We start from the raw sequence: 21,438 nt of genomic DNA on the forward strand, positions 1-21,438 counted from the left end.
GCTTTGAGATAGCAGTTCAAAAGTATTGTGTAGCGTGAAGTCAAGTCCAGTAAAAGTGAATGAAGGATGAATAGATGGTTCCGGCAGCTGATTGGTGTCATTTTCTATCTGTAGCCAACTGATCCAAGGCCTGATTGACGGAGAGGAGGAGTTCGTGAAAGAGATGATGATGTTCATTTCACATCAGCTGAATCACTTGGACTCTAGTCGTCACGTCCCGATCAACATCCTCAACCAGAAGGACACCATTTTCAGAAACATAAAAGACATTGTCTTTCTCCACGAGAGGTGCGACACAACAGCCACTGCTGGCCAATGGTACAATGGTACAATGGCAGACTGGCGTTGACATCACGTGCTGCTGTTTCAGTTCCATTCTTCCCGGGCTGAGGGCGTGCGCTACGGATGATGATTTCGCCATGCATCTGATCAAGTACTCTGAAGATTTTGAAAAGTACATCCACTACATGGTGGGCCAAGCACAAGCAGAGGCCTGTATTGCTGATAAAGTTACCCAACAGTACCTTAAGGTAAATTCGACATTATTCCGGCTAAATGATAATGTCTTATTTGTTTCAAGGACATTTATTGCCGTGTTTCAGGAGTTACCGGGATCTGGTAGGCCTGAGGCTCCTGTCATGGATGCCATGACCTTCCTCCAAAGACCAATCGAGAGGATTCAGACCTATCAAGCATTACTAAAGGTGATTTTCACCATTTTGACTGCAAGGCGGTAGTTTTATGTTGTTTTGTGTTTGCTTTTGTATCTAAAGTTAAAGCATCGAAGGAATGAAAAATAACCAGGTTACACACGTTTAGCCACACTGTTAGTTGAACAACTCTGACACCTCCGCGGCAGCTCTGGTGCATTCAGGTGCTATGTAGTGTCGTAAATTGAAACTCTGTTTAATCAGGCAGCAAAAGACAAAGTATTTTAAAATATATTGTCCTTTCCAGTTTACATGTCATTTTGATTTAAACAAGAATAACAACGAAAAACTGATTTTGGCTTGAGCACCTTATACAGTAAAGTCTCGTTATATCGATATTGTCGGGAGTCGGAAAAAATATCGATATAACCGGACTGTTGATATATCCGATCCTGCGCCGAACTGCATTAAAAGTGGGCAATAATGCACTCGACATTGTTCTATAGTATAGAACAATGTCGAGCAGCTTAAATCAATCTTTGCTTAAGGATTTCAATACCAAAAAAGAACACGGCGAACAGCTGCTTCCAGTCAACTTTATTTTTCACACTTCCACCACCAGAGCACAGCACACACACCGATTCCCGCACTTCCTGGTTCACAGGTCATGCTCAACCCGCCCCACATAGCTGGCCAAACACATGCCTGCAACAGAAGAACCAACTGCGTTTGTGGTTTCTCTCATGTGTATAGAATCTATACACCCGAGAGAAACCACGAACGCCAGCATGTACATATGAAAAACAGTGATTATTGCAAGCGATAAAAAGATATCTGAATACAACACAATTAAATACATGTATTTGTACGCTTGCGTCTTCGTTGGAATAGGTGTGTATGCTATGTCAGTTGGTTCTTCTGTTGCAGGCATGTGTTTGGCCAGCTATGTGGGGCGGGTTGAGCATGACCTGTGAACCAGGAAGTGCGGGAATCGGTGTGTGTGCTGTGCTCTGGTGGTGGAAGTGTGAAAAATAAAGTTGACTGGAAGCAGCCGTTCGCCGTGTTCTTTTTTGGTATTGAAATCCTTAAGCAAAGATTGATTTAAGCTGCTTTTGTATCGATATAAGCAGACCAAATTGGCTGGCGGGAGATGAAAAGGGCATCGTAGAAACCGGATTATCATAATAACCGGGTATCGTACTAACAGAACTAATTATATCATAAAAGACTAGAAATTTGCCGGGAAATGAAAATAGTATCGTAATAAGCAGTAATTCGTTATAACCGATATCGATATAACAAGACTTTACTGTATTATTATTACATAAAGTATAAGATTTGTGGTTCATTTGGTTAAAAAAAATGCCAATATCAGATCAGTTTGTGACATGGTCAAATAAAAGAGGTTGTTTTTCCAGTCATATTTTTTCAGTCACTTTCATTCCCATCACGGACCATCCAGAAGGAAAGTCAGGTCTGAGTTGGAAAGCCATGATGTGTCAGTTTGGCTTTGAAAGCAGCCGCCAACAGCAACAACATTACAAAACCACACTGAATATTATTGATCATTTTCATTTGACCAAATGTCATCATTTAAAGACTCATGGGCAGTTTGAAGTCTGCCCTTTCAATGTGTCATCGTACTCGGCCACATTTCATGCTGTGCCGTCTGACGATGTCATCTTATTTGTTGATTCTACCCTGATCTGACTGAACCTTACATTTGCAGGAGTTCATTAAGAACAAGGCCAAAAGCGGTCAGAGCTGCTGTCTGTTGGAGGACGCCTTCTCCCTGGTGTCCTGTCTGCCGTGGAGGTCGGACAATCTGCACCAGGCCTCCCTCATTGAGAACTACCCTGCCCCTTTGACCGCCCTTGGAGAGCCTGTGCGACAGGTCAGCGCATATTTTCGCATAATCTTAAGGATTATGTGAAAGTCAGATGTGGTTGCAGAGGGTACACATGCCACACATCATCTGGAGTCTGACCCAGTCACCTTTACACTCCTGTTACTCACTGTATCGAACACATGGTGCAAGATGGCCGCTAGTGAGCTAACAAGCTAACCGGTTTGCCTCAAATATATTTCTTATAAACTTAAGAAGCTAAAAAACGTACCCTTCTACATGGAATGAGAGGAGAACTTTTTTCACTCATCATGTTAGACATGCCATGGCTGATTTCATGACTTCAAGCAGTGTTAAGGTAGTGTAATGTAAGGTAATGTCTCAATGTTTTGTGTCATTACTGCTGCTTAGTGACTACACATGTATATCTAAAACTCTAAAAATAGATAAAACCAGGCACCTAAGAATGCACATCACAAGACTCACCTATTTTGCCTGTAAAGAACCGCCAACAACACTCCATTTACCTAATGTGACCTGCATATAAACCATGCTACAATGACATTGTTATTATTAGAGCTATTAACATTGATACACCGAAGAACTATGTTACTGGCGTAGTGACACATTGCCACACCACAACAGCCAAGCTACTAACCTTTTTCGGTGGAATGGGTGTGTCTCATTACATACATTCTTAGCTACCTCTTTTTAGCAGTTTTTATATCTTTAGAGCTCACATAAGGATTGTAGATTCATTCATTCATTTTCTACCGCTTTTCCTCACGAGGGTCGCGGGGGTGCTGGAGCCTATCCCAGCTGTCTTTGGGCGAGAGGCGGGGTACACCCTGGATTGATCGCCAGCCAATCACAGGGCACATATAGACAAACAAGCATTCACACTCACATTCATACCTATGGACAATTTGGAGTCGTCAATTAACCGAGCATGTTTTTGGAATGTGGGAGGAAACCGGAGCAAACTCCACACAGAGATGGCCGAGGGTGGAATTGAACCCTGGTCTCCTAGATGTGAGGTCTGCGCGCTAACCACTTGACCGCCGTGCCGCCCCAGGATTGTAGATAATGGGCAAAATTTTTAAGAAGGGCAGTTTAATAAACAATAGTCAACCACAAAACAACGATAATTTTATTAAATTCTGATAAAACGTAGTTACCATGTTGGGTGATAGGAGTGTAAAGGTGCCTATAGGGTCTTATGTCATGTCCCCAAGGCTCTAATAATGTTCAAAACTTGTATTTAAACAGTTTTTCTACAATTATAAATTCTAACTACAATTTATAAATAAGGAAGCCTACTTGGCGGGAATTCACGTACCAAAGAACTAATTATCCGCGGGAAGACGAGGGACACCAGTTTTATAAAAAGTAAGGAAATGCGTGTTGCTGTCTTCAAGGGAGCCTTCACAGTGTGGGAGGAAACGCCAGAAATCAATACAACCTCAAGAGGGCACCAGAGACAAGTCTTTCTTTTCAAAGAATGTATTGTCCTCTGCAAACTGAAAAGGGACGCCAGTGAGACCTACACCTTCAAGAACAAAATGAAGGTAATATCTATAACCAAACTGCAGATGCTCCCACGTGACAGGGTACAAAATCTCTTACCACTTTTTTGGATGTTGCCAGCTGAATGATGTGGTGCTAAAGGAGACAGCAGGAGGCGATGACAAGGCGTGGGGGCTGTGGCACGAGCACAGAGGCTCGGTGCGGAGGTACACGCTGCAGGGCCGCTCACCGCTGGTGAAACTTTCATGGCTCAAAGACCTGAAGGAGCTGCAGCAACGATCCAGCCTGCCGACCAACAGTAGGTCTTCCACTCTTATAGAAGCATACAATAACTTGTTCTGAGAGTTTCAGCCAAGAGAAGAATGCAGATTTACCCGCAACACAACTTTTTATTCAATGGAACTTCAATGGAACTGGACCCATTTCATGATGCTTTGTTTCTGTCGTTCAACAAGGTCCACCCATTTTTAAATCTTTACTTTCGGACTGCACAACAAAGATGGGACAGACCATCAAACTGAGCTGCAAGGTCACAGGGACACCGCAACCAGCAATCACTTGGCTCAAAGGTCACTTTTGAATAGTTTTACATCATTCACACAGTGACTCACTGCACAGAAATGTCTATTCTTCTTCTCAGACGGTCTACCCTTAGAAGATGACCCTCGTCACATCATCACGGCAGACCGCTCTGGCACATGCAGCCTCATCCTGGACAGCTTGACCACAGAAGACGCTGGTCAGTACGTGTGCTACGCTAGCAGCGGCGTGGGCAGTGCTGGCTGTCTGGCTACTGTTGTGGTCCAGGGTGAGTCTGAGCAGAGTCATGAGTCATTCTACTTTTCAAAAATCGGAATCGTACAAAAACCCAGGCTTGACTGCATGTCAAAAATGACAATCAGTGTTTTATGCTATCGATTCCGATCACGGGGATTAAATGTCGATTTTTCAATGTATTTATGATTAGGTACACCTGCACAGTAGCTGCATCAAACACTGTATGGCTATGGTCAAATAATACACACCCCTCAATATGTTGCAGTATGCAACATAATAATAATAATAACAATAATAATATATAATAATAATAATAATATATAGTAATTGCTACATATCTACCTATGTAGCAAATATAGTAATCGATCCATGTCAATTTCAGACTTAAAATAATGTAAGGCCCACCCTTTTCGAGTTAAACCACACCCATGTCCAGTTTATACCCCTTCCACTACGAGTACAGATATAACACAGATGGGTGAACAGATACTGTACAGATAGCGGTGTACTCGCTCATCCCTAATGAGTACCATTGGCCAGGGCCACCGTTTGACTAGTCCAAGGGCCCCTGGCAAATAGCTAACGCTCATTTGGAGGACAAGACTTAATTAGTGTAATGACACCAATGACACCAAAGTTAATCCTGAATATACTTCCCCATGGGACAAAAACAAGCTCCAAACTAACCGCATGGATGGTTTGTTTTAAAAACAAAATGTCACTGTAGTAAAAAGTCCAAAGACAATTCTGGCTAGCTAGCTCTTTAGCTTCAGTTGTGAGCAGCTAAGCAATGCATGTAAAGAAAGATGTCAAATATATATCAAAGTACTTCAATTTGTATTTATGGCAGCTCCACCCAGATTTGTCAGTCGGTTGGAAAGTTGTTGTCTGATGGAGAATGAAGACATGCAGTTTACCTGTTCTACTCGTACCACTCCTTTACCAAGAATCAGGTCAGTATGACACCACTTTCTAGTCATTCTAGTCATTTCCTACTAATACTACTGTGTACTCACCAGCCACAGTACATTACCCAAATACTTATGATACATAAATGTTGTGTTAATGTTGTACAGTACAGGTAATATGTGTATACAGACTTTGACAAGTGACTACACCCCTCACATTTCACCAACCATAGAAATACTCAAAGCAATGTACTCTACTCTACTCTACTCTACTGTACTCTACTGTACTGTACTGTACCATAGAGCAGTGATTCCCAACCACTGTGTCATGTCACATTAATTTAAATTAATTTACCTTTATGCCAGTGAAGCATACTGTTAAATCAATGAAATGCCACATTCATGGAACAAAAGAGAAGTTCGGAAGCCTACCTGATGCTCCAGATCTGACGGATATCCTTGAGATATAATATTTTACTGTATTATAGTAAGTGTTTAACAAAGATATGAAAAAAATGTACCTTTTTATTTCTGCAACTTTTATTGGACATCCTGGTAGACCTGGTAGACTTCTTAGAAGCCTGGCTAACTTCCTAGAATCGCCGGGTAGCCCCGCTAACTTCTTAGAAGCTCGGCTAACTTCTTGCTAGCCCAGCTAACTTCCCAGTGGCCTGGCTCTTTCCCTGGAAGCTCCTGGTAGGTTACCTTTTTGGTAGTGGGGCTAACTTCCTTGAACTTTCTGGAAGCCTGGCTACCTACCTTATAGCCTATAACTTCATGGAACCTCATCGTAGCTTTTCTTGGTAGCCCGGCTAACTTTTTGTTAGCGTGGCTACTAACTCCCTAGAAGCCTGGCTAACTTTCTGGAAGCCCAGTTAACTTTCAGGTTAGCTGGGCTTAGAAATGGTAGTTTGTAAAGGCAGTTCTTGTTAGGTTCTCACTGAGTGTGAGTGCTAAATAAGTTTCTCTTTTGGACAACAGATGGATGAAAGATGGCAAGGAGTTGATTGACAAGCGCAAATATTTCATCCTGAATGATGCCCGCAGTGGAATCTTGTCTCTGACGGTCATCGGTGCAACAGAGGCGGACATTGGACACTACGAGTGTGAGGTATATGATGCTCTCGTGTGCAACGCGTGTCTTAAAAGTCATTATTGGCAGAGTTGCTATCTGAAATCTCCTCTTGCTTCAGCTTTCCAATGAGTTTGGCTGCATCAAGTGCAAGGCCGGGCTGTGCCCCACCTACGTGGCGCCCAGTGACGACCAGGCATATGACTTACCTCCTAAAGAAGGTAGGACAGTACGAGCTATTGGAGATAAATATGCTGTGCACCACCAGAGACCACTGGTTGTTACTTTCATATATACAGTAAAGTCTCGTTATATCGATATCGGTTATATCGAATTACTGCTTATTACGATACTATTTTTATTTCCCTGCAAATTTCTAGTCTTTTATGATATAATTAGTTCCGGTTAGTACAATACCCGGTTATTACGATAATCCTGTTACTACGATGCCCTTTTCATCTCCCGCCAGCCAATTTGGTCTGCTTATATCGATGCAAAAGCAGCTTAAAGCTGAATCAATATTTGCTTAAGGATTTCAATACCACCATTAACGAAATCTGTAAACGGCGTATTGTTTCGGCTTTTCCACCGACGGACGGTAATTAGAGGATTACAGGTAATTAATATGAGGTAAGTATTCTTCTGAAGTATCTTTTGAAGTAAAGGAGTAAATATTTGTATAATTTAGAGGGAAGATTCAGTGAATAGACGAAGTGAAAAGAGACGAGACGAGTGAAAAGGGGAAGCAAAAGAAGATGGAAGATTTTTTTTAAGTATTGCAGAATAAGTAATGTAAACGTTGCAGTTTTTGTTTTCCATACATGTATTTATTTGTGTTGTATTCAGATATCTTTTTATCGCTTGCAATAATCACTGTTTTTCATATGTACATGCTGGCGTTCGTGGTTTCTCTCGTGTGTATAGAACAATGTCGAGTGCATTATTGAATATTAACTCAGAGTCACTATTGCAAGAGTGCGTTATGAAAATAATAAATGTTGAAAAAAAATGTGACCCATCGGACTTTAACCGAATTGTGTTATGTATATGAATGCAATCATTTTTTGCAACAATGTTTATGGTTTTGTCTGCTGAAGCGTGAGGATTTTGCATTGGTTGAATTTTAGAAAATAAATAGTCATTAAAAAAGTGTAAAGACGTTTTTATTTAATGCATAAGTTTATTTTTCACTTCACTACAGTACAAAAGCATGCTAGATACGCAATCCATGAAGTCAAGGAGAAAATTACCACTTTTAATGCAGTTCGGCGCAGGATCGGATACGTATATCGATAGTCCGGTTATATCGATATTTTTTCCGACTCCCGAGAATATCGATATAACGAGACTTTACTGTAATTTACCTGGAAATACAGTCAAAGAAGGGAGCGAGCACATGCCATCTTTGGGAACAGTCTGTGTCTTTTCTGTCACTTTCATCCATTTTGTCATGTTTATTCCATTTTGAGAAATGCTACTTTTTGATCCATTCCACACACTCACAAGGTGACACCAGATCAGGATTTGGGGGATGGAGAGAAGAAAACCATGCATCACCACAGACTGTGGTGAAAAAATAACTTCCAATCATTTCATTTCTCAGTTTTCCACTGCTAATATTGACATTGTGAGTATTCTATAACCTCCATGTTCTCCATCTTCCCTCTACTCCACCAAAAGCAGGAGGTTCCTCATGCGGACCGTTCCGTGTAAGTGGCCATTGTCATGTTAACAAATAATCACTCAATGCTCCCCTTTTCTCCCCCCTCGTGAACGCATGCCCATCTAACTCCTCCCCACCACGAGTAGAGATGGTCATGTGCTGGGCGTCTTGTTCATGTGGTGGGTACTGTAGTTTCATTAGAGCCGGAAGCCTGCAGGTAAGGGACACGTTATTCCCCATTATTTGTCAGGTAACATACTTTTTATGGAATCGTTCCTTAAGCTCATTGTGTGATATTTGGGATCATCTAGATGCAGAATCCGAGGGTTGGTCGTCTTCCTTTGTGAAGAAATGGCTGCAAACAGATTTCACTCCTTCCTCGATAGCCAAGATGATCTTTCCGCCCACAATTCATGGCCAGTGAGTACAGTAGCAGTAGCCTTTCATGAATGATATATTCCTCCTTTAACTCTTATTTGCTGCTGAGTATTGACTCTCTTGGAAAGGAAACAGTCAAACTAATTTCGGAAAACATTACTAGAATTTTTAAATGTGTACAATTTTATTTCAAAAGTTGCTAACAATAAAGTCAATGATTTATCAGATTATTATTACTATTTAGCATGGAACCATATTTGGTCCCCTTGTGATTCAGCTAAGAAGAGATTGCAATAGAATAAATGGAATAGAATATTTAAAACAAATACATAATATGAGAAAAAATATTACATTATATAAATATTTTAATTAATTTTGTATTTGATTTAATTAAATGATTTCATGATATATTTCTTACATTTTAATAATTTCATTATACATATACAATAATAATTAATTATACAGAATGAAATCATAAATATGCATAATAATTAAATGTACAATAAAAATAACAATACATTTGAAAGACATATAATTGTATTTTAGAAGAATTACATAGAAATAATTTAGAAATATGATACATATACAATACAATACATTAAAAACAATTCAAAGATATTCATCCATGATGATAATCACGGCAGCAAATACATATCTGATATATATGTAACTGTTTAATTAAATTATCTAGAAAATATATGATTTAAAATTCATTTTTTATAAAAACTTAATAGATATTTTGTATTTATTTTTATATTTTTATATTTATGTTTCAATATCCAAAAGAATAAAAAACAATACATTTTATATACATTTTATAAATATTATAAATATAAGTATTTGTAGTATTATCTTTTAGTATTACATCTTTTTAATATTATATATTTGTTTGACATTTTTTAAAGACAAATCACAAGGTTTTTACATTTATAAAAAGCACAATGAAAAAATAGATGATAATATCTTACAATCTATCAATTTACTTTCTACTACGATACACTCTTCTGCACTCTGTGTGTGTATGGTATCAGCCCCGCCCCCACCCACTGAGACAAAGACACTGTATGGCTGACAAAAAGGCTCACGCATGTCGTCGTTCTATGGAACAAACATGCCAGGGTGCTGAAACCAATGCACAGAGTGAACTCTCTTCCTGCCTGTGGAGATCCTGTGGCATCATTCATTTTCTGACCTTTTGTGTCACCAGAGCTGAGCGTAGCGTTGGAGAAGTTCCTCAGTTAGCATCTGCAGACCAGCCGGCACTGCCGCAGCCGCCATGTTACTTGGAGGAAGAAGAAGAAGAACTCTACATCTCCGAGCAAATGCAGGAAATTACAGACGGTGCATTTCTTTCTCCCCGCAAAAATCTGTCTCAACCAGTTACCTTGTGACTTACTCCGATGATGTCCTTTTCAGTTCCTCCGTTCGTCCAAGTAGCACCAGAGGACGTGTGCGTTGTTCCCGGCCAACGGGTTACTTTCACCACCATCATTACGGGAAGGCCTACGCCACGTATTCAGTGGTACAAGGTAGGAGCAGTGTACACGTAATGGAGGTGTTATCACTTGGCTAATGATGACTTGTATCTACACTGTTACCGGAGGATGGAGAAGAACTGGGAGCCAGTGACAATGTGGAGATATTAAAGCAGGCTGCCCGCTGCTCAGTGACCATCGTGTGCCCTGAAGGTGAGGACAGCGGCATTTACACCTGCTTCTCCTACAACGACTCGGGGCACGTTTCGTGTCAAGCTCAGCTCACAGTGGAGGAAGGTGAGACATTAAATTAGCCATGAGTTAAAATAGAGTATATGCTGCACAGTAAAGCTTTACCTGCCGTGGCGCAGGTCCGCTGGGGTCCCAGGACAGAGAGGTGGATCTCGGGAAGAGAAGGAAGCTGTTTGCTGTCTATGATGTCGGAGAGGAAATAGGAAGGTGAGCCCCTGTTTGACAGTCAATCCACATATCTTCATCCATGGGAGTGTCTTCTTCCATAGGGGATCGTTTGGAGTCGTGAAGCGCGTCATCCACAGACGCACGGGTGAAGTCTTTGCCGCCAAATTCTTACCCCTGCGGAGCAGCACCCGAACCCGGGCCTTCCAGGAGCGGGACTTGCTTTCCCGCCTGGCTCATCCCCGAGTGGCTTGTCTGCTGGATTTTTTTAGCACCCGGCGCACGTTGGTGCTCATCACAGAAATGTATCCCTCCCGCTAAAGGTCAGCGTTTTCTCTCCCTGTGGGTTAGCTTCTTCTTTAACACGCTTCCTAGCTGCTGCTCTCATGGGCTGGTCGACCATTTGTTGCTCAGAGGATTAGTCTCGGAGAAAGAGGTAAGAGATGGTGTCTCTTTTCCTGTGATTGTTCTTTTCTTGTTGTGAGTTTGATTTTGTTTTCATTTTAGGTTCAGTCGTATATGCAGCAGATTCTTGAAGGCGTTGGGCATATTCACAGCATGAACATTTTGCATCTGGACATCAAAGTGAGATTGGGGCTAAAATCCAAAGCTGATAACACAATTTACTTCATATTCACACAAGCCATCGTTTGGGATTTCTTCACAGCCAGAGAACATCCTCATGGTGTATCCGCCCAGAGATGAAATCAAGATCTGTGACTTTGGCTTCTGTCAGGAAGTAGACACGTCCAGACACCAGTACAGCATGTTTGGTACGCCTGAGTTTGTTGCACCCGAGGTTGTTCACCAGGAACCTGTCAGTGTGGCCACGGATATTTGGTGAGTGTCTTCACACAACGTTATATACAGTAAAGTCTCGTTATATCGATATTGTCGGGAGTCGGAAAAAATATTGATATAACCGGACTGTCGATATATCCGATCCTGCGCCGAACTGCATTAAAAGTGGGCAATAATGCACTCGACATTGTTCTATAGTATAGAACAGGGGTCAGCAACCCGCGGCTCCAGAGCCGCATGTGGCTCTTCAGCCTTTTTCTTGTGGCTCCCTTTGCAATGCTTGAATATTTTTTTTAACACCCGAGTGAAGAAAATGCACGTCTTTGTAATAAGTTTTAAAAATTCCAACTTTGTGTGAGTCCATGAATGCATCCTGACTGAGTTCTGACTCACGAGGGTGAGCAGACAGGATGCTATTCAGTCCTCTCTCTCAGAAGTAAACATGTAGGAAAATACTTTATAAATACTTTTCATACTTTCCCAGAGCTATTTGACAATTCTAAAAAATAAATTAGAGATCATCTAAAAACAGCGGCATTAAAACTTCAGGTATCAAGTAAGTTTACAGTAATTTACACATATTTATGTAAGTTTATATATAATATAATACTAGCAAGAGTACTCCAACTCATTTTTTCTTATCTGAACTATTTTGATACCCCCAAATTCCCTCCAATTTTGTTTTAAACATACTATGTTTTACGGCTCCAGGCTATTTTTCTTTAGTGAGCAAGGGGGTGAAATGGCTCTTTTCATAATAAAGGTTGCCGACCCCTGGTATAGAACAATGTCGAGCAGCTTAAATCAATCTTTGCTTAAGGATTTCAATACCAAAAAAGAACACGGCGAACGGCTGCTTCCAGTCAACTTTATTTTTCACACTTCCACCACCAGAGCACAGCACACACACCGATTCCCGCACTTCCTGGTTCACAGGTCATGCTCAACCCGCCCCACATAGCTGGCTCTTCTGTTGCAGGCATGTGTTTGGCCAGCTATGTGGGGCGGGTTGAGCATGACCTGTGAACCAGGAAGTGCGGGAATCGGTGTGTGTGCTGCGCTCTGGTGGTGGAAGTGTGAAAAATAAAGTTGACTGGAAGCAGCCGTTCGCCGTGTTCTTTTTTGGTATTGAAATCCTTAAGCAAAGATTGATTTAAGCTGCTTTTGTATCAATATAAGCAGACCAAATTGGCTGGCGGGAGATGAAAAGGGCATCGTAGTAACCGGATTATCATAATAACCGGGTATCGTACTAACGGAACTAATTATATCATAAAAGACTAGAAATTTGCCGCGAAATGAAAATAGTATCGTAATAAGCAGTAATTCGTTATAACCGATATCGATATAACAAGACTTTACTGTAGTTGTATGTGCCTCACGGCTTCCGTTCGTATTCAATACAAAACGTGAAATAATGATGGTGCATTCATGGCACCTGGGGAACAGCATATGGGGTGAAGTTGAACATTGCATCTGATTTTACCGATACCCACAAACGCATCACGATGAATCTCGATTTCACCCGTCAATTGCATCCATACCCAGTGAATGAGCCGATGCACTCGCATCGTGCGCAGGCACATCGATGTATTGATTAATATCGTTTTCCACACTCTTAGTTATGACGTGGCATCGTTACGATGCTGTATGGTTACACAATGTCCGAGATATTCTGACGTTTTGTGTTACGACGTTGTGTGATACGGCATTGCGTGGTTAGGGCATTTCATGGTTTTGATGTTTTTTGTTTTTACATTTTGAGAGCCGATATTCCGTAGTTACACCATTTTATGTTACAATTGGTGTTACGACATTTTAAGGTCATGATGCTTTGTATTTATGGCATGTTTTGTGTTACAACATGGCAATATTGTAGAATTTTGCATTACAACTTTTTGTGATACGCCCTTGCGTGATTACCATGATTATGATTGATGTTACGACATTTCATGCTCATGTTTTGTGGTTACATCATTTCATGTTACAGCGTTTAGTGATGTGGTTGCAAGATTACAATGTTGCATGGTTACAACATTTTGTAATCATGTTTATGTTATGACATTTCATGGTTATGAAGTTTCATATTACAACATTTCATGGCTACAACGTTTGCTGGATCCGACAATTTGCGTCATGTTTGCATGTTACATGGTTATAAAGTCTTTTTTTTTCACGGTTACCTCATTACTGTTCTCACTGTTCTCATTAATGAGGCTTGCTCCAACTAATAAGCTCTCAATAAGTCTCTCCCTCCCTTGCAAGCGCCCCATCTTTTTATGACTGTGTTTGATCGGTCCTTCAGTGTGTGTGACTTTCTTTAGTTTCTTTAGTTTTTTGCTCTTATAACATCCGAACGTAAATCATACATAGACCCAGCATCTTGTGTTATCTGGCATAATTAACAGGGTTTCTCTTTCACCAGGTCTGTGGGTGTGATGGCGTATCTGTGGTATGTACAGTACATGTCCCTTCAACTTACATTATATAAAAAAAAATGTCCATAAAATGTGACTGTTCCTCTTTTACCCCCCATCAGTCTGCTGTGTCGATGCCCCTTTGTGGGCGAGACGGACCGCGCTACACTGCTCAGAGTGGGTGAAGGGACACTCAACTGGGACGCCCCAGATGTCATGTGTCGAAGTCCTGAGGCCCAGAACTTTCTCCGTAGTCTTCTTCAGCCAGACCCAGAGTAGGAACTCTTGCATCCATGACTTTTTTACTAAAAGCTGGGCAGACAAAATGCAAACACAGATAAAAGTGGACGTCTTACCATGATGAAGAAATTGCAATGACATCATTTCTAGCTACCTGGAACACAAGTATTACGTAACCACTTCGCAGCTTACTGTAGGTTTACACCGACATTATACGAAGGAGTGGCCAAACATTTTCCACCATAATGACAAATCAGTGGAGGTCGCCGACATTTTATGATTCTAATTATTTTAGTTTTACAATAAGTGAATTTCTGTAAATGGAATGTTTTTGTAGTTTGAGCATAGAAAACCATTCATTCATTCATTTTCTACCATTGACAAACAACCATTCACATTCACATTCATACCTATGGTCAATTTGGAGTGGCCAATTAACCGAGCATGTTTTTGGAATGGGGGAGGTCTGCACGCTAACCACTCATACATAATGGCGGCTTCCATTAGCACAGCAAGCTAGCAAGCAAGTTACTTTCCTAAAATTAATCAATCGTTTCTAACGCAGCTCCTCTGGCTCAGTGGCCAGTCATGTGTGAAAGGTAATGTAGTCTAACGTCATGTCTCGTAACCTTAGTGATGCCTCGTGACCACAGTGCTACATATAACATGCCTTTCAGTATTTTTTTGACTAATAATAGGCCATCGTCAACGACAAGTAATTCGTTTTGGGAAAAAACAGCCATGTGGTGATGGAGCAATATTCGAAAAAGAAAACAAGCTCCGGGTGGAAAATGCCTGCCCCGGATCCTCCTGGTGTAGACAGTACATGTAACTCATGCAACAGAATACTTTTAAGTTTCTTTGTGCATTGTGTAGGAAGCGACCATCTGCCTTTGAGTGCTTGAGCCATGAATGGTTCCAGGTGAGACTGAAACAAACAACCTGCATTGTACATTTTGCCAAGAGAAACTAAATAGTAATAACGTTTGAACAGGATGAAAACGCAGGAGAAGACACGGATGAAATTTACACCAAGAGTTTGAAAGTTTTCATCTCGAAACGGAAATGGCAGGTGAGATATTTATATTGTAAAACATACATCTTGAGGTAGATTCTGTTAATGTGGAACCTTGGTTAGCACCATAGATCTGTCCCAGATCCAATTCATCCATTCCGGACACCCATAGCGTCTTTCTTTGGCTCCATTTGTAGATTATTTTGCATTATTTTGTCATGATTGATAAGAAAAGCAGAGACTTGTGTCGTAGCTGTGGTAGTTAGAAAGTAACTACAGAGTCAACCACTGATGATGTCATAGATGGGATGGCCGAGCTAGGGGACAATGGCTCCTGGTTCTGGTTTCCAGGTTAGTGCATCCTAACAAACACTTTGTGTAACAAAGACACTGTGTATCAATAACATGACAACTACAACAACAAATACAGCGTACACGGATGTAAACCGAAACATACACTAACCGGGGGCGTATGCCAACTGAGGTTCCAATGTATTTGCCTTCAAAGAATGCTAGGACTGGTCTCAGCCAAGATTTTTCCCTTTTTTCCCTTCCCCCCCAGCGTTCTTTGACTTGCGTTGGTTCCGTGCTTACGTTGAGACAAATCCCAGAGCTTCTAGATGCTCCTCTCAGAGACACGGCAGCTACCGTACCCCGGGAACCCCAGCAGAACAGCAGCAGCTCCGTCAGCAGCGGCTCATCATCCGAGTATGACGAGGCTGACTCGTGGAACTTCTTCCAGCACTGCAGTCCAACTGAGGAGGAGGAGGAGGAGGAAGAAACAGAGGACGACTACGACCCTTTGAGGGAGAGAGCCCAGCTCCCAGAACCGTTTGCTATACGTCACCAAGATCTGGATGAGGAGGAAGAAGGGACCTTTGGGGAGGAGGAGGATGAGGAGTTGGGGGGAAGGGGGAGCGTGCTGGAGCGCAGTGTGAGCAGACAGTCTGTGGCGTCGTCAGATGTGTCATACCTGCAAACACCTCAGAATGAGCGAAGGTTCAACAGGGGCAGTAGTCCGTCCCTCAACCTTTCCGATGGAGATGAGGGCTCCGGGAGCGATGCAGGTCGAATCCCTCGTGGCAGCGTGATCCGAAGTACGTTCTACAGAACCTCCCATCAGCTTTCACCCATGTCAGCCAGACACATGACCTTACGGGACAAGTTCCAGGCCAAAAAGCAGGAGAGAGGCCGCAAGCCACTCCGCAGGAGCCTTTCAGGACGCCTCAATGAACCTCTCATAGAATATGTGGAAGATGATATGGAGACCAACCGGAGCCAGAGACGGGGGTCCGTCCAACCCACAATGCACAAGTCCTCTTCCTTTGACAGCTGCGTCGTCCTCCCCCAAACCAACGCACCGCCCCACAGGAGGAGCAGGTCTCTCGATGAGTACTCTCGGCGATCCCCTGGTTCACCCAGACGCTCAAAACCAGGAGACGAAGAAGGTAGTCAAAGTCTGAAGGAGGATTTCACAGATGATGAAGTGGGAGGGAAGAACCTTCTGGTCATTCCAAGCCCTCGGCGACCCACAAGAAGAAGGGGTTCCCTCGTTCCTGTGCAGGGTGCACAAACAGCGGGTGTTGTGTCTGGTCCTGTAACCCTTGTTGTTGGTGACAGAATAGGCAGGAGGTTGGATCAGGACCAATCCGAGGGCGAGGCCTTCGCTGGCTCCCAGGGTTCCTTGACAGACTCATTCATTTTGGAGCATGGTGGCTCTGAGTCCTCCAGTAGACTTGGGTCATATGAGGATCTCAGGGGGCGATACAGATCAGGAGAAAGTGACGATCCAGGGGAACCACTGACTTCACCATCCCCTCACTCATTTCAAGAAGTCAAACCGAGATTCCCCTGTCCACAAGTGCCACCCCGCAACCGAACACGATCCAACCCGAACATAAGTCACATGCAGACCTCGTTACCACCCAGTCCGAGTCCTAGCCTCTCCTCCCTCCAGGTTCCTGAAAGGCCTCCCAGAGCCAAAGATAAGAAAAAAGGCCTCCAGAGAACCGCATCTGCACCAGCCCTTGAACTTAGTCCATCCACAGGAAAGTCCCCAAAGCTGGGATTGTTCAGGATCTTCCGCAGGCAGTCCTGGACTGGCAATTCCGACTCCCAGCTGGAGAGCGCACAGTTAGGACCAACCCTCGGAGAGATCATGAAGCCGGATACACCGACCATGTCGCTCCGAAAGAAGATGAGAGCCTCAGCCTCAAGTCTCACCAAGCTGTTTTCAAGGTCTTCCAGTAAGGAGGATCTGAGTCAAGGAGGTAAACGACTGTCATGTCATTTATAGCTTTCATCAAAAACATATGTACATTTGTCCAGCTTTTGTTTGTACAGCAGGGCCAATAGTTAAGGTACCTGGAAGGGAGCAGGGTCTTGAAAGTGGAAAAAAGAGGACCTCCAAGCGCTTGCCTTCTTTGAAGATACCAGCATTCAAAAAAGCCAAAGGTATCAAATTAGTCTTAGTTTGCCTCTTGCCCATCGTTAAAAACTCTTCCTGCTCTGCTGCTTAGACCTTCTAGTACGTCCCAACAAGGCCGAGGTGCTCCAGTTAGACGGTGGTGGAGTATTGCTAGTGTGGAGACCTGTCCCATCCAGCGATCCTGTGACGTACTGCGTTCAGTACTGCATGGACGGTGGGCTTGACATCCCAATCAACTACTGTAGGGGTTTAACGGTACATGTATTTGTCGTCAGATACAGGGAAGCATTTGGCCTTACAGTACAGAAATGGTATAGTTTGTTATGAAAACCGGCACAAAATTTGGGTGCAAATGTTTTACAAAACCGAATCACAGGAAAACTCAGTTTTTACAATCTACAGTGAAGAAAATAAGTATTTGAACACCCTGCTATTTTGCTATTTCTCCCACTTAGAAATCATGGAGGGGTCTGAAATTTTCATCGTAGGTGCATGTCCACTGTGAGAGAGATAAACTAAAAAGAAAAATCCAGAAATCACAATGCATGATTTTTTAACAATTTATTTGTGTGATACAGCTGCAAATAAGTATTTGAACACCTGAGAAAATGAATGTTAATATTTGGTACAGTAGCCTTTGTTTGCTATTACAGAGGTCAAACGTTTCCTGTAGTTTTTCACCAGGTTTGCACACACTGCAGGAGGGATCTTGGCCCACTCCTCCACACAGATCTTCTCTAGATCAGTCAGGTTTCTGGGCTGTCGCTGAGAAACACGGAGTTTGAGCTCCCTCCAAAGATTTTCGATTGGGTTCAGGTCTGGAGACTGGCTGGGCCATGCTAGAACCTTGATATGCTTCTTACGGAGCCACTCCTTGGTTTTCCTGGCTGTGTGCTTCGGGTCGTTGTCGTGTTGGAAGACCCAGCCACGACCCATCTTCAATGCTCTGACAGAGGGAAGGAGGTTGTTCCCCAAAATCTCACAATACACGGCCCCAGTCATCCTCTCTTTAATGCAGTGCACTCGTCCTGTCCCATGTGCAGAAAAACACCCCCAAAGCATGATGCTACCACCCCCATGCTTCACAGTAGGGATGGTGTTCTTCGGATTGTACTCTTCATTCTTCTTCCTCCAAACACGCTTATTGGAATTATGACCAAAAAGTTCTATTTTGGTCTCATCTGACCATAAAACTTTCTCCCATGACTCCTCTGTATCATCCAAATGGTCATATGCAAACTTAAGACGGGCCTTGACATGTGCTGGTTTAAGCAGGGGAACCTTTCGTGCCATGCATGATTTCACATCATGACGTCTTAGTGTATTACCTACAGTAACCTTGGAAACGGTGGTCCCAGCTCTTTTCAGGTCATTGACCAAGTCCTGTCGTGTAGTTCTGGGCTGATTCCTCACCTTTCTTAGAATCATTGAGACCCCACGAGGTGATATCTTGCATGGGGCTCCACTCCGATTGAGATTGACCGTCATGTTTAGCTTCTTCCATTTTCTAATGATAGCTCCAACAGTGGACCTTTTTTCACCAAGCTGCTTGGTAATTGCTCCGTAGCCCTTTCCAGCCTTGTGGAGGTGTACAATTTTGTCTCTGGTGTCTTTGGACAGCTCTTTGGTCTTCGCCATGTTACAAGTTAAAGTCTTACTGATTGTATGGGGTGGACAGGTGTCTTTATGCAGCTAACGACCTCAAACAGGTGCATCTGATTCAGGATGATACATGGAGTGCAGGTGGACTTCTAATGGGCAGACTAACAGGTCTTTCAGGGTCAGAATTCTAGATGATACACAGGTGTTCAAATACTTATTTGCAGCTGTATCACACAAATAAATTGTTAAAAAATCATGCATTGTGATTTCTGGATTTTTCTTTTTAGTTTATCTCTCTCACAGTGGACATGCACCTACGATGAAAATTTCAGACCCCTCCATGATTTCTAAGTGGGAGAAATAGCAAAATAGCAGGGTGTTCAAATACTTATTTTCTTCACTGTATGATTTTTTGTTTCTTTCTTTGTGCTTCTTTTTTCCTGATCACAGAGTCGCCACATTGGATCTTTTCAGCCGCATCCTGGTAGCTTGAGCACGTTATGTTCCGGATGCCCCCCACTGTTCTCAAATACCCTAATTTTTATTTTACTGCACAAAATAAGATGACAAATAAACAAATCAAGAATAAAGAAAATCAATCAGTAATAAATAAATATAATAATAATAATAAAACAGCAAATAATAAAAACTCAAGAAACCACATATAGTTGGTGGGTGGACAAATTATTTTTTTCAGATTAAAATGAACAAAGCATTATTAGAGCCCTGTAGACATGACAAAACACGACTATAGTCACATTTATACTCTTTTTATTTACAACATATTGCGTAAATGCAGGGTCTTGAGACACATGCTAACTCGCAAACTAGAGAGCTAGCGACCTAAACTGTAGCCTCCAAGTTATTTCCTTTAAACTTAAATAGCCAAAAACTTACCACTTCCACACGGATAGGGAGGATAACTATTAACAGTTATTTAACCTTTAACATGAACATGAATCAAACGTAATAATTTTTTCTGGGCACATGATACCATACAGCATCCATATCAAACTTGCGCGGGCTGCACTAACATTAAACTTTCATATCAAGGCGGGGGCCTCAAACTAGTGTCCTGCGGGCCACATTTGGCCCGCGGGCCGCCTGTTTGAGACCCCTGCTCTAGCGTAATCCCTTTGTGGTTAATTAGTTCCAGACCCGACCACAATAAGTGAAGTGGGATTCCTTATTTATGAATGCAACATTTATGTAGCATAGAAAACCTGTTTCCGATCTTCTAAATACACTTTGTAAACATTGTTAGAGCCCTATAGATATGAAATAACAACCCTATATACTGACCTAAACTGAGTCGGTTTTAGCATATTTTAATGCACAAAACTTGTGATGGAACTGTCCTATAATGGCATACCGCTAGACCCCTACAATCCACACACAGTCTATACTTTGAGTCATGTGACTCTCACGGTGAGTCTTAAGGGTTGTGTTCCTCCGCAGGTGGAGATTGGACAGTCCTGTCCGAGGACGTGACAGACAGCAGCTACGTGGCAAAGGAATTACCCACAGGAGCGTCATACGTCTTCAGGGTGGGCTGCATCACCAAGACCGGAGCGGGACCGTTCAGTGATGCCTCAGCTCCCGTTGTCATGGCAACCCACCCAGAAGGTGAGGGTGACTTGGATGGCCATCATAAAGCCTTGCTATGGATTAACGTGACTCTGTTATGACCTTGTGCAGATGCACACATTCCCCTCATCAAGACCGAGTGCCAGGCATCGACGATCAGCGGCCCAGAAAACCAAGCAGCACAGAGGAGTTACAACTTCCTCTCAGAGATCAACAGGTGGGATTCCTATGAAGCCGAACGTTTTCCAGCTGGTGCTAAACCTCCTGCTTCCTCATTTCCTTTCACCTCAGGGGTCGCTTCAGCGTCGTCACCTTGTGTCGGGACGCAGAGACCAGCCAAGTGTTTGCCGCCAAGATCACTCCTTACCGAGCGGAGCAGAGGCCGCTGGTCCTGAGGGAATATCAGCTGCTGAGGCGGCTTCACCACGCCCACCTGGTGCAGCTGCACACGGCCTACATCACCTCCGCTTACCTGGTCCTGGTGGAGGAGCTGTGTCCTGGCAAAGAGCTGCTCTACAGTCTCGCTGCAAGGTCAAATACGGCTTGAAAACTTAACCTAGCTTAAAATAGCCACGGCACGTTTTTTACATTGTAAAAATCTTGTGGCACACCACTAACCAAAAATGTTCCAAAAT

General features: G+C 42.7%; 1 protein-coding gene across 1 annotated transcript in view; it reads left to right on the forward strand.

The window, feature by feature from the left end:
- obscna (obscurin, cytoskeletal calmodulin and titin-interacting RhoGEF a) overlaps positions 1-21,438 on the forward strand; it is an 81,099-nt gene that overhangs the window by 46,582 nt on the left and 13,079 nt on the right. Inside the window, exons 46-75 of the mRNA XM_078790352.1 lie at positions 115-288; positions 371-530; positions 603-704; positions 2,380-2,544; positions 3,915-4,064; positions 4,144-4,321; positions 4,479-4,592; positions 4,664-4,831; positions 5,651-5,753; positions 6,690-6,819; positions 6,902-7,001; positions 8,755-8,863; positions 10,029-10,162; positions 10,238-10,350; positions 10,425-10,593; positions 10,668-10,755; positions 10,818-11,018; positions 11,089-11,149; positions 11,221-11,298; positions 11,381-11,553; positions 13,940-13,966; positions 14,054-14,206; positions 15,048-15,093; positions 15,166-15,243; positions 15,749-17,456; positions 17,533-17,640; positions 17,706-17,828; positions 20,675-20,842; positions 20,915-21,020; positions 21,095-21,334. Of these exons, the coding sequence (XP_078646478.1) occupies positions 115-288; positions 371-530; positions 603-704; positions 2,380-2,544; positions 3,915-4,064; positions 4,144-4,321; positions 4,479-4,592; positions 4,664-4,831; positions 5,651-5,753; positions 6,690-6,819; positions 6,902-7,001; positions 8,755-8,863; positions 10,029-10,162; positions 10,238-10,350; positions 10,425-10,593; positions 10,668-10,755; positions 10,818-11,018; positions 11,089-11,149; positions 11,221-11,298; positions 11,381-11,553; positions 13,940-13,966; positions 14,054-14,206; positions 15,048-15,093; positions 15,166-15,243; positions 15,749-17,456; positions 17,533-17,640; positions 17,706-17,828; positions 20,675-20,842; positions 20,915-21,020; positions 21,095-21,334 (5,427 nt within the window). The remainder of the gene's footprint in view (positions 1-114; positions 289-370; positions 531-602; positions 705-2,379; positions 2,545-3,914; positions 4,065-4,143; positions 4,322-4,478; positions 4,593-4,663; positions 4,832-5,650; positions 5,754-6,689; positions 6,820-6,901; positions 7,002-8,754; positions 8,864-10,028; positions 10,163-10,237; positions 10,351-10,424; positions 10,594-10,667; positions 10,756-10,817; positions 11,019-11,088; positions 11,150-11,220; positions 11,299-11,380; positions 11,554-13,939; positions 13,967-14,053; positions 14,207-15,047; positions 15,094-15,165; positions 15,244-15,748; positions 17,457-17,532; positions 17,641-17,705; positions 17,829-20,674; positions 20,843-20,914; positions 21,021-21,094; positions 21,335-21,438) is intronic.

This window comes from Doryrhamphus excisus, linkage group LG4 (genome assembly GCF_037039965.1).
Source record: "Doryrhamphus excisus strain RoL-2023G ecotype Guam linkage group LG4, RoL_Dexc_Guam_v1.1, whole genome shotgun sequence".
In the NCBI taxonomy this organism is placed as follows: Eukaryota; Metazoa; Chordata; class Actinopteri; order Syngnathiformes; family Syngnathidae; genus Doryrhamphus; species Doryrhamphus excisus.